Below are 12,838 nucleotides of genomic sequence, written 5' to 3' on the forward strand. Positions count from 1 at the left end.
TTTCTTAAAACCTAAACACACTTAATAACAAATAAACAACAACTAATTTAGCTAGTTTTTGCCAAGGTCATTCTAATATGCTGCACAAAAGAACAGACATGAGGAAAGCCGAAAGTTTGAAAAATAAGAACAGTTGTTACTTTTATTTATATTCCTGCTCTAAATTTAGATGTCATCATGTGGCCATTCATAAATATATATTCGTTCGAAAGGTAATTTTAATTTTAAAATGTACTTTTCTCTCTAATTTATCTATCTATCGGATAAATCCACGAATATAATATGAAGGGCTCGTCTAGCAACAACGTCCCAAATAAAGCATGCATATGCATATTTGGCGTAGCAGTATGATGTTGCTGAGGTCTGTAAAAAGTCGTCCTTTTCCTTTTTTTGTCATCTCCCTCTTATTATTAATTCGCTGTGTTGAAGATTAAATAATCCGAGGCTCAGTGTCCCTTTTGTTTTTTTGCTTTTATATTAAATTTTTTTAATAAAAAAGCATCTTTTATAATTAGGTTTTTTTTTTCCTGGGATCAATGAAGCACGTGATCATTATGATAAGTTATTCAACTAGTAAGGAATGTTGGGAGGACAGAAAGATATGATTTCAAGAATTGGATTTCATTTCTATTTCTATGATGGAAACAAACAAGAATGGTTTAGGTTTTTTTTTAATGATTCTATTTTAATATTCAAATAGAAAAATAAGATAGAATGATAATGATGAATTATTTCTTTCCATGTTTATTTCATCTCTCTTACTTCAACAAAAATTAAAATTCATCACTCCAGCGGTCCCACAACTAGGGAGGACGTTATCTCAACTTTATCAAAATTCGACCCTTATCCACTTCAGTAAGTCTGTCTCGTCATAACCAACTCAATTATGTCTTGGGAACTTATTTTATCTCTCTTACATATTATAGATTAGAGCAAGTGAATCAAACGGGCTAAAGTCCAAATCGACAAGGCGCTAACGAATCACATTGACCTAAAGAGTTGAATAAAACAAATATGCTGAGCAAGCAAACATGTTTACTAAAACGGACTGAATGAATAAACCAAACACATAGAATAGGCTAGGCTAGATGATCAAGTTAAGTGGATCAAACAAATTGAACTAAACAAGCGAGATAATAGCCACAAAAGAAATAAAAGAATGTAATGTTTCTTTATTTTCAATCCTTTTCAATCTTCGTATCCATTCCGATAATCGCATTTCATTTTACCACACAACTTAACTACTGAATGAATTTGAATATTAATGTTAATCTGCGATAACAACAGATGGCCAATTAGGGACGGAATCAAAAGGAGGTTTAGGTTTGAATTTAAGGTGGGCTATAGGGGAGACATTAGAAAATCAAAATAAAAAAATCATTTAATTGAAATATGCATAATGCAATTATTAATTTTATGTTGAGGCTAATAGAGTTAATTTCCCATCAAGAGCTATGGAATTAGAGTACCATAACTTTGCATATAAATTTTAAGATCAAACCTCTCAAGGACCATTTTTTTGGTCTTATCCTCAATTGTTTCAGAACACTAGAAATAGAAATTATAGTCTTGAACGTACCTGCATAAGAAAAAGAAATCAGCTTTATAAAATTAACTTATGTTTCAGTTTATTTGTGTTGGAGAATACAAAACCACGTCAACTGAGACAGGCAAGCATGTCAGGTTAAACAGGTTTAATTTGACAGGCAGGGTCTAAGAAAGAAAACTGGAAAAATGGGGCTCATATAAAGCTGCTTGAGCACTCGTGCGAAGCCCCAGAAAAAAAAAGATTTGATCATGAAGGGAAAGTAAAGTTGATTTGGATTCGCCATGCGTTTGAAAGCGATCACTTTGTGTACAAAACATCTTCCCATGGGTGACGGTAGAGTGGCTGCTTCAATCTCTTCTGATCAAATGTGTGCCTGTGGATTCCAAGAATGGTGTTATATATAATGAAGAAGCAAGAATTCAATAAAAAGCAGGTAAACCGTAAGGCTTATCTAAAGCCCAAGAGGAAGCCAAATCTAACCTAAAATGCCAAGGCAAATTGGTATGATATAGACATGATAAGAACCCATATTTGTGGATGTGACACTATCTTTAACGTGCCCATCTCAGTACCAACATCACTATTGGTAGAGATGAGCGAACAGCTCTGATAGCATGTTAAAGGGGAAGGGAGCCCAATCTAATACAAAAATATTCAGTGATGGAAAATCTCTTAGTATTTAAGCATTAATAAGAATCCTCTTTGAAGATATGAGGGAAAGGAAGGGAGACAAAGAAATGTACAGAAACAATGAAGCTTCATATGTAACTTTGCAAGTCTTTTTCTCTTCCTTCCCAACTTTCCACCTAAGTTTACAGACCCTAAAAGGATTAAATATCTACTTCAGTTTCTTATTGTCATAGTCGACAAACTCATGAGGCGAAGAGAGGTTCACCAATCAAATAACTAGCTACCAGGTCAGTGGAAATGCCCCTCCGTCCACTAACTCTCAAATCAATTCCTCCCTTAAGAGAGACTAAAGACAGCACTTTGCCTTCGCTAAGGAATATGGCTTAGGAATATGATGGACTAGATAAATCCTATTCCTTTATTACTTTTTTCTGCCACCAATGATTAATCCCGACGAAAATGAATAGAAGGGCTAAAAAATAAAGACAATTGAAAAGTGAGTGCTCGACTTACCCAATCAGACCAATTGAGCGTGCCAACACAAACAGACCATTTAGATATCCAATTTCGACAATCTCGTCGATTTCTTGTTTGCTGAACATTCCACTTCCAGCTAGAAGATCCAAGAAAAGGGATCCAATTGCGCCATCAACATTAAGAACCAAGTTGTTTGCCTTTGAGAGAGTGTACGACTCAACTTGCACAGCATATTCCATGTACTTTACAGACGGGAAATGAGTGTGTGCATACTTTTGCAGGAGCTCCACTCTCTTGTCTCTGTTGTCTCTGCTTTTGATCCTGTTTCCCCAAAAATGGCATTTATCATTAATATGAACAAAAGCTTAGGATGGCTAATCAAAGTGCCTAGTAATAAATGAAGCATCACTAGCATACATATTGCTACCTTGTCACTTCTTTTTTTATCCATATTTTATTTTTAAAAAGAATATTTATAACTTTATAGATGTGGAAAATTAAAAATTAAAAGACGTAAACTTATTTAAGTTGTCTATCTATCCACTTAGGATATAAAGGAATTAAAACCACGTATTCCGTTAGTTTCTTCATTATCAAAATTTTCTCCTTCGTCTTTTGAAATTGCATTCCTTTGATTCTTTTTGTAACTTTCGTCCAATCATCAAGTAACGCTAGAGCTTTCAAAAATTCAGAAGCCAAAGTAGATTGAGAAGAATATTATACTAAATCCTGAACCATTTCAGTATTTTGATACCAATGATTTTTTTATCTAACATTAACATTAATATATATTAGAAGAGAAGTCTTGGCGTAACGGTAAAGTTATTATTGTGTGACCTAGAGGTCATGAGTTCGAGTCTCGGAAACAATCTCTTGTAAAGCAGAGTAAGACTACGTATACAAGGGTGGAGCCAGGCATAGTTGTACCCGGGCTGTAGCTTGGGTGGTCCGACGGCGACGAGAAGAAAAAAACCTTGGATTTAGGGAGGAGAAGAAAAAAATTTAAGAATTAGCCCGGGGTATCCCGTCGGCGTAGTCCAATCGAATCAGCCTGGGTAAATTACCCGGGCTGGCTCCGCCATTGTACGTACAGGGTTGTAAACAAGCCAAATCGAGCCAAGCTTTATAGTGTTCAAACTTGTTTGATAAGGTAACCGAGCAAGCCAAGCCGGGCCAAGTCTAAAAAGAACCAAGTCGTTAAAATGATTGCTCAAGCTTGGCTTAGTTTCCTTTTTATGAGCTTGAGCTTGGTTTGTTTAAATATTATCAAGTTGTCAATTCAAGCTTATTTGAACAAATAATCAAGCTTCTTTGGTTCCTTTAACCGAAGTTTGAATTTAAAAATTGAACAAATAAACTGAAATAATCAAGAATTTTAAATAAGAAAATGAATTTTCAAATTAACCAAACCAAACTTCCAAATTTGATTGGGTCGGTAGGTTATTTCAGTTTAATCAAAATTTTGCTCACCCCTAAATAAATACCAATGGACCAATTAAAATCGGTGGTTAACCGTCGATTGAATCAGTGGCTTGAACCGGCGGTTTGCCGGTTCACTTAGGTCCCAACCCGTAACCGGCCTGTTGTACCGACAGGTAACTGACCTATTGACCTAGTTCCGGTTCCAGGCTAGGTCTAGTTCAAATCCGCCCCATGGTCAAGTCTATTTGAAAATGGCATGAGAGTTCTTGAAACTTGTTTGACACTATGAGAAATAGTTAAATATCATGGATATCTTGCATAGAATAAAGAAAATCATTAGAAACTCAGAGAAATAAACCTGTGTCCTATTCCTGGTACTCGAATGCCCTTCTTTTTCATGCCTTCAACAAACTCATAAGGGGTGAGGCCCTGAAAACAGAGATATATTTAGTGCTACTGCAACTTAATAAACAATAAAAAAAAAGTTATATACTCACTCTTTCATACGCATCTTTGAAATACCGAGCAGCATCATCAATTGCCCCACCAAATCGAGGACCAATTGTGAGCAACCCTGTATTTGAGAAGTTGCTCATTTCCTTCCAATGACCATAGGCAAAGCCCTTGGTTTGACTATTAACATGAGCCAAATTAAAATTGAACTAACCTGATACCAGACTGGAGACTAAATCCTTTCCAGCCCTTGCTGTAACTATAGTGTTATGAGCACCAGAAACACAAGGACCATGATCAGCACATAACATGATGCAGATCTAACAATTGCAGAAAGATATGATGTGAGACTAATGGTTACAGATATCAAATATTAGCAGATTGTGTTTGCATAAAGCAACTAAAATATTAGTCAACAACTTAAAACAAGTGAGAGAAACTCATTTTCCAACAGACCTCTATGAATTGTGTACAATAACGTGGTAGACTACGCTTGAACCACAAAAGGGAGATGACATCACCCACACCAAAGCCACTTTGGACAATAGTAGACATAGGTACACCAGCATAACAAGGTTCATCGCCTGTGAATAGAGGTGTGACTTAGCAAATTGTTGAACATTGAAAGTCCATTTTGTACGAGGAAAAAATTGTATTAGATTGCACCTCTGTCATCTGAAATGGTAGAGATGATATGGGTTGGAGCCCGGACCTTCCCACTTTTGATTGCAGATTTAAGATCCTCTGGAATTTGAGGTGGTTTAGTTTCAGGTACAGGAGCAATCTTCCCTTCCTCAACCTATCCCATAAAGAGAACAAGATATAAATACCAGCATTGGCATTCTTAAGTGCACAGAAATGATACCAATTGATATCACAGAAACAAACTGAACCACAACAGCATACCAACTTCTCAAATGTTTCTTTGATTGCAGTCTCAAATGCTTCATATGAAGTTGGAACTATTGCTCCAGCATCTCTGAGTGCCTGATTTTTCGCTTGTGCTGATTCCAACTCACCGCCACTTTTTGCACCCTAGTTTAGTAAATCGAGAAATGATAAAATACGAAAAGATTGATTTGGATCATGGCCAGCAGAGATGGTCACAAAGACAACATGAAAAGATAAAGTTCAACTCACAGCATGGCCAAATTGCACTTCAGATTTGAATAGACGGGCACAGGTTCCGCTAACCCAAGCCACAACTGGTTTATGAATTTTTCCTTCTTTTAGAGCCTCAACAAGGGAGTATTCATCTCTCCCACCCAATTCCCCCAGCACAACCATCATCTTGACCTATGTAAAGCAAGGAATATAAATGATAAGCAATTATTAAAGACAATGTTTAGTAATTTTCCTTTTCGAAGGAGAAATTAATTTCAAGGTAACATACTTGAGGGATGTTGTTAAAGCGCAGAACATGATCAGAAAGAGTTGAGCCAGGAAAAACATCTCCTCCAATTGCAATACCTGAATAGCAAATCAAAAGAACTCAGATCAAGATTTTACAAACAGAAGTGTGATTAGCCTGGAAATAACAGCAATATCACCTTCATAAATTCCATCCGTGACACGGGCAATTGTGTTGTAAAGCTCATTTGACATGCCACCCTATAACGACACAAAAAATTATTATACCTGACAAGTAATACAAAAAGGTAAAATAAAACTATTTAATTTGAGTTTTTAGCCAGGAAAGAGGAGCCATTTTTTAAGACATAGTCCATTAGTACATGGATAGTGATAATGTGAGTTGAGGGAAAATTGTGTGATGTAATTTAGTTTCTAAAGAATATGAAACATCAAGTGTCATGGTACAAGTTTTACTAGTGGTATACCAATTAGTATGATTTGTGTTAAACAAGGAAACTATGTGTTCTCCATGGAATATGAGTCAGAATTAGTTATTGTTTTGTGCCATTTAGCCATCATAAAAAAAATAAAGTTAGAAGTAACACAAGTGTAGCAATATTAATCCATGAAGCTCCCTCTAATGTGGTTTCTACAGACGAGTAGCCTTCCACCAATATGGTTTCTAAAAAGATCTAGCATGTACTAAAACAAAGTTAATCATGAATCTAATGCTACTCTCCCATCCTACTATGAAAAAAAAACCTTACCAATGCACCAAGCCTAGATCTCCTATTTGGTCTATTAGCCTAGGGACACGTCACAAAGATTAAGTAACCTTGTCATATTCTGGATTCTAATGTTTGATGCAATCAGGAAATTAACTTTGATGCAAACATGATGCATGATACATTAATCCAAGAGATACAAATTAATTAAAAAATTAGAATGATCTTCCACAATCTCTAAATTGATACTTCAAAATGGGCTTGTGTTTGTGTTGTCCATGAAAAATACAACATATTAGATTGTTAATCATGTTCCAATTCCTTAAAAAGATGCAAGAAATGTAAACAAATATTATGTAATAAATTATATCAAATATGATGATATACACATAAGATGTAGAGATATTTATATTAGATACATATTGCTAAATTTTACACCAAGACAGATGACCTGTCAAAGGAAGACATCCAAATTTTTTACTACTAACTACAACTCTACATAACCAATAAATTTTACACTGAGACGGGGGTGGTCACCTATTAAAGGATAGTGTCAAAATTTATGACTACTAATTACAACTACATAACCAATGCTGTACGGTGTTGCTCCATATATTAAGACTGCTAATAAGATAGCAGTTGTATAAGAAAGAACCAAAGTCAGAATACAACAGTAGACCAATATCCATATAGACTGCACCTCCACCAAAGCTATCATGTGAGTAAAATTAAAGCTTCTGAAAATACTTTCTGTTTGAAGCTAGCATAAGAAAATCCTATTTTCTGAAAATGGTACCATTTGAAAAGATTCAGCATCTCTCCCTATAAGCGATATATACATTGTGTCGAAAATACTATTTTCTGAAAATGGTACCATTTGAAAAGATTCAGAGTATTTCCCTTTAGGGGATATATTCATTATGTCGAAAATACTATTTTCTGAAAATGGTACCATTTGAAAAGATTAAACGCCCCTCCCTTCAAGGGATATATTCATTGTGTTTTCAAACATGTCTCAGTACTAGGAAAGTTACTCGGCATTCTCATACATAATTGTATAGGAAACAAATCTCTGGATACCATTTACAAGGTTGCTTTACATGAACACTATGTACAAGTTCAAGAAAGCTGCAGAGGTATGACAATCCAAAAAATTCCCAACAAACAAAAAAAGAGGACTTTGGAACTTCCAACTTATTAACAAAATTGTTTGACAAAAGAGCTATATGATCAATAGAACCATGGATACACTCATAAATTGTCTAGGACAGTAAATACCTTCAGTTGGTGTCTAATAACTTAGAATAAAAGGTGACAGCAAATCAAGGTAGTTGGGAATGAACACCCACAGGAAATATTGTCCAATTGCCTAGTTTTTTACCATAGATAGTAATCATAAATTTGATACAGACGAAGGATAGCAACCATGCAAACAAAACAAGTTTAGAAGATGAAATAATTCAATGAGAGGATATGTACCGATTTAGACACAAATCCGACAGATCCTGGCCTGTAAAGCTTGCATTGAATTATATTGTCAATTGTTCCAGCAGTGTCACCGATCTTAAAAGCACCAGCTTGAATGCCTCCAACAGTGGCTGGACCAATAACTACCTGAAACCATCATTGAAAAGGTATTGAACACGAAAATATAAATTAGTGCAAGAACTACGGCATGGTTTAATATCTAAAGCCGTGCCGAAGTTTCGGTTCTAAACCGGAATGATACAGTTTTGGTACCATATCATGCCGCGCCGATATAGTTTAAGCATTTATTAAATATAAAATATATTAACTAAAAATAAAAAAATTTAATCTAAATATATAAAAATAATAATAATTTTTTAAAAAATATATTAATATATTAGATTAATGGGATAATTTTGTTAAACTTTAATTAAGTCTATTTAAATTATCCCAATATAACTAAGAATTGATTAAAATTATTAATCTAAGTTATTTAATTAAATCTACCGTAGACATGTGCGACGCATCCGGACTAGTTGTCATGCTCACTCAATGCGTCCGGACGCGTCACAGCGCGCCAGCATCGGAGGCGTGCTTGTGCCGGTGCCGGTCCACTGGCGGAATGATATGTTTCACTTGTATCGGGTGAAATGGCTCAAGATTTTAAACTATGAACTATGCACAATAAACCAAAACAAATCCACCATTTTTTGTCATTTACTACCATTGGTGTTTTTGCTATATAATCTTTCAATTCTAAAAGTTCAAGTTTTAAGAGCTAAATTGTTTTCTGTTCTGACTGAATTACAAGAGTTCTTCAGACTTGTTCATGTTTCTAACCTTGTTATTAGCTCTTGCATATGCAATTAGTTGCTTTGTGTCTGACTCTGGAACACCTTCAGCTATAATAGCAACTACTCTAATGGTGTGTTGCTTCAAAGCTGACATAGAAGAGGCTGCCGCACTGCATTAACAATGAAGCATAGTATCAAAAAAATGCATTGCTTTCTAAGCATTCAACAACACCTAGTCATGCACTGCTTTCTAAGCATGCAAAAAAAAAAAAAAATCACAAACCTTCTGAATGATGCAAAATTGATAAAAACATCAGCAGTTGGGTGTGCAGCACATGCTGCTTCAATGCTGTAGATTAATCATACAAGAAACATCAACAAACAGTTCAGATAATCAAACGATAGAAGTTAAAAGTTACTGTTTAATAAACTGAAAGAATGATTAATTGGCACTTTTGAAGGAATGACAAAAGAAAAGTTATCAAATCCATGTAAACCAATTTCTAACAAGTAAATGAAAGCTATCTGAAGTTTACGGTTTCACTCAATAGCCTATTTTCATTGAACATAATAAAATGGTAATGGATGTATCAAAAGATCTCCTAAAAGCATTTAAAGTAGTTACTATGTAGTATTATCTATTCAATGAAGTAAGTAACTCCTTATTGAGCATATGTGATATGCTTTGTACTGTAATCATTATAAATGCCAACTGTACAAGGAATCTTGCAAAATGCTTCAGCTATGCTTTTTTTGTCACCCTAGATATTACTGTTCATTTTTTTTTTCTTGTTTCTTGCCTTATTGAAGAAAAAAAAACCCCCTTTGTATGACATACTTGAGATAAATTCATTGCACCAGAAAAAACAATGGAAATATACATCTTCCATCTAGATGGTGCACTCTGCATAAAATAGAATGAAATATAACCAGAATGAAACCTACTGACTATATTGGTCCAATCATTTTATTGCATAAGTAAAAACTGAGAGATGATAACTGCATGAATAGCCTTAAGCACCAATGTAGATATAATATGCCTTACGTTGAATGGACGGGAATTGCAATTTCTTCCTGTCCGAAAAATAGCTTTTGAAACCCCTCTGAACCAGGATTGATTATTCCAGCAACAGAAGGTGTTTCCCTTCCTATAATCAAACAAAAAATTCCAAGAAAAGTGAAAAGTGCAACCCTCAAACATAAGCACAAAGGATACAAAAGAGGAAACAAAAAGATATCAACAAACCACAAAGGAAGTCGAAATCAAGCATCCTCTGGATTGGAAGCTGCTTATAATTGTAAAATAAAGCTTGAGTATTTCGCGAGAAAATTTGCCCAGTGGCCATTGTGTGAGTGAGAACAAAATGCAAGCTGTGAACAATACAAATTAATTAATTCCTTTTACCAGAAAGAATAAACCTACAATTAAGCATACAAAGATCACATTTAGCAAGATATATCAAATTATTGACAAATAGATGTCTTCTGTCACTCCATTTATGCAAAATATTGCAATATTAGTAACTTAAATAGAGTATGGAAATGAAACCTAGAAACAAAAGGTATGGAATAAATACCTTCGTGCATTAGCTATTACGTTCCAACACTGGTCATTTTACCAATAATTTTTTTTAGAGAGATTCCTTCCATTTTGTAAATTCATGTAAATGACAATGTCCAGAAGAAAAATAAGAAATACTAGGATTTCAACTAATTATAAAAAACATATTTGATTCACAGCAGAATCATACCATTCAAAAGAGAAAAATAAACAGTTAGATTTGCATCCTTGATGTCTACCAAATTATGCATTCGGTGTAACAAAGTAAGGGATATGTATTGGGAAAATAGAATAGTCAAACCAAGCATCAATCAATCAAGACAACATAGGTGTGAGCAGGATTCATAGCTATGATTGGAAGGAATCTTTGGAAGATTAGTCACCTCACTAATTCCTCTAAAGTAAACAACCCACTTTAGCTCTTCCTAGTAAGATAGGATGCCTACTAAATCCTTCCTTCTCAAGGGAAAACACTCTGCACCTGAACTGCCTGCTGCAAATGAGATTGTCGAACCTATTGCAAGATTGCAACATTGTTGATGATATTTGGATCAAAGTGCTGGTTTTTAGCTACATGCTATTGCCCTACAAATGATACTTTACATGACAATTGTCTAAGAGCTAGTGGTAAAAGGATCACACTCACTATTGCTTTGATTGGTTATGGTGTGTATTTGATATAGAAATGTAATGGTATTTTTATTGGGGAAATCATTTGATCATCCAGTTTATTAATTTTCCTTTCAATTCTGGGTGAAGCTGAGCTTGAGGTATGAATCCATTTTACTCTCGTTCCTACTCTCCCAACCTACATAAACAAGTCATAAAGACTGATGTTCATGGACAAAGATTTCAGCAACTTAATATATGATTCAAAAAAATCCTCTACAGAAATTTTTATCATTATTTTTGCATTCATCAACTTCGAACTTCAAAGATACTAAACTAGTCACAAGGATTGAGTTACAAGTTTAGAATTTCATTCTCTTTTAACATCAGTCACAGCACAGCAACATCAAGTCAAAAACTCCAAAATGTTTACAGAAATAAAACACGGCCAATCTAGGTTCCGAAGATTCTAATCAAGCACGCCCTAGAATCAAGAGTTCCCAAAATGTACGCACTTTGAAAACCTTGGCCAATACATAAAAGGCCTCACATCAAAATCCAACTCGGCGACTATATTTCTGCAGCAAAACCCCCTAGATCTCATGCGAATATTACTGACGAAGATCCAATATCGAAACACATAAAGATCGAGAACCCCCTGTATTGAGGATTGACAACCCCTACTTGAATCGACCAAATGAGAAAATAATACTTCGAAAATGAGCGATTAGAACGACAACTCCTCAACAGGCAAGATGAGCGATTAGAATGAGAGCGGGATTCGACAGGATTCCACCCGGGCTCCGCAGATCAACAGATCTCGACTTGCAGGTACGATTTTGGCAAGACAAAATCCGAATCGGGAAGATTAATCTGATACCTACACGAAAAGAGACGAGTCAACCTGAAGAGCAACGAAATCCCGGCGCTGGCACGGAGATGGAGAACTCGATCAGCGACGGGATCGCTCACGAATCACAATTTTGAGGAGTGGGGGTTGTATAAATAGAGAGAAAGAGAGAGGAGAGAGAGAGAGAGAGTTGGGTGGCAGAGCGGTAGGTGGTAGGCGAGCGGTCACGTGACGTTGGACCCACGGACACAACCCCAACCTACTCGGTCTTTGCCCGGTGTTAAGAAAACAGGAGCCAATTGAATTGAACTGGAGATGACGTCTAAACAAAATTAACATAAATTAATTTTATTTTAATGTATTTTATAATAATCTTAATTGATTGGAAAAATATATATGTTTAATACTATATTAAGTATAAATTTAATCATATTAATACGCTGTCAATTTAAAAATTCCCCAAACAGTAGTTTTGCTTTCTTAGAAAATTAAAACATGTATATCAATTTATTAAAATTTAAAGTTTGGTAAAAAAAATTTCACTATATTTGATAAAAAAATCGATAATGCGGAAAGAAATAAAAGAATAAATAATATTGAGGAACATTAGAATAATGAATTTATTAGTTTAAAAATAATAACAAATATTTTATTTTATTTTATTGGTAATCTAAGTGTCTTAGTCTCGCTCAACTAATCTAGTTGTAGATCGTCTTCTCCGATTTAGCTACCTAATGAATCCAAAGTACAACTTTTGCATATTTAAAAAATCAATCTTCAAGTCATCCCATTTGGAATTAGAATTCTTATTTTCTTCTTCCTCTTAATTATTAATAAAGTTGTGTAAATTCATATGACGATCATATGCCTCTTGTGCTAAATAAATGTTTCAAATTTGACATAAATCTATCACGCTTTAGAGAATTAAGTATCGGAGAGTGAAAAATA

General features: G+C 34.7%; 1 protein-coding gene across 4 annotated transcripts; it reads right to left on the bottom strand.

Annotated features, from left to right (window-relative positions):
• Window positions 1-1,584: 1,584 nt before the first annotated feature.
• LOC141814738 (ATP-citrate synthase beta chain protein 1) lies at window positions 1,585-12,007 on the bottom strand. 4 transcript variants are annotated; one of them, XM_074702688.1, is made up of 17 exons: window positions 11,925-12,007; window positions 10,117-10,241; window positions 9,916-10,018; window positions 9,154-9,219; window positions 8,917-9,040; window positions 8,089-8,223; window positions 6,082-6,142; window positions 5,925-6,001; window positions 5,672-5,827; window positions 5,438-5,566; window positions 5,198-5,330; window positions 4,988-5,115; window positions 4,746-4,851; window positions 4,576-4,652; window positions 4,437-4,507; window positions 2,693-2,977; window positions 1,585-1,922 (listed from the first exon to the last, which is right to left on the bottom strand). In XM_074702688.1, exons 2-17 carry the CDS (start codon window positions 10,214-10,216, stop codon window positions 1,847-1,849), a joined length of 1,827 nt encoding a protein of 608 aa, XP_074558789.1. In that variant the 5' UTR covers window positions 10,217-10,241; window positions 11,925-12,007; the 3' UTR covers window positions 1,585-1,846. The 4 variants fall into 4 exon arrangements, with proteins under 4 accessions (XP_074558789.1, XP_074558787.1, XP_074558788.1 ...); XM_074702686.1 differs by having other exon boundaries at window positions 11,945-12,001; XM_074702687.1 differs by having other exon boundaries at window positions 11,921-11,997.
• Between the last annotated feature and the right edge of the window lie 831 nt (window positions 12,008-12,838).

Source organism: Curcuma longa, chromosome 21 (genome assembly GCF_044706935.1).
Source record: "Curcuma longa cultivar G26 ecotype Majalengka, Jawa Barat chromosome 21, ITB_CL_G26_1.1, whole genome shotgun sequence".
NCBI lineage: Eukaryota > Viridiplantae > Streptophyta > Magnoliopsida > Zingiberales > Zingiberaceae > Curcuma > Curcuma longa.

Coding starts and splice junctions, on each gene's coding strand:
- LOC141814738 (XM_074702685.1), bottom strand. CDS start 11,644: ATGAGATCTAGGGGGTTTTGCTGCAGAAATATAGTCGCCGAGTTGGAT. Junction 5,567..5,671: donor AAGTGCAATTTGGCCATGCT/GTGAGTTGAACT, acceptor TTACTAAACTAG/GGTGCAAAAAGTGGCGGTGA. Junction 4,508..4,575: donor TCAAAGATGCGTATGAAAGA/GTGAGTATATAA, acceptor CTCTGTTTTCAG/GGCCTCACCCCTTATGAGTT.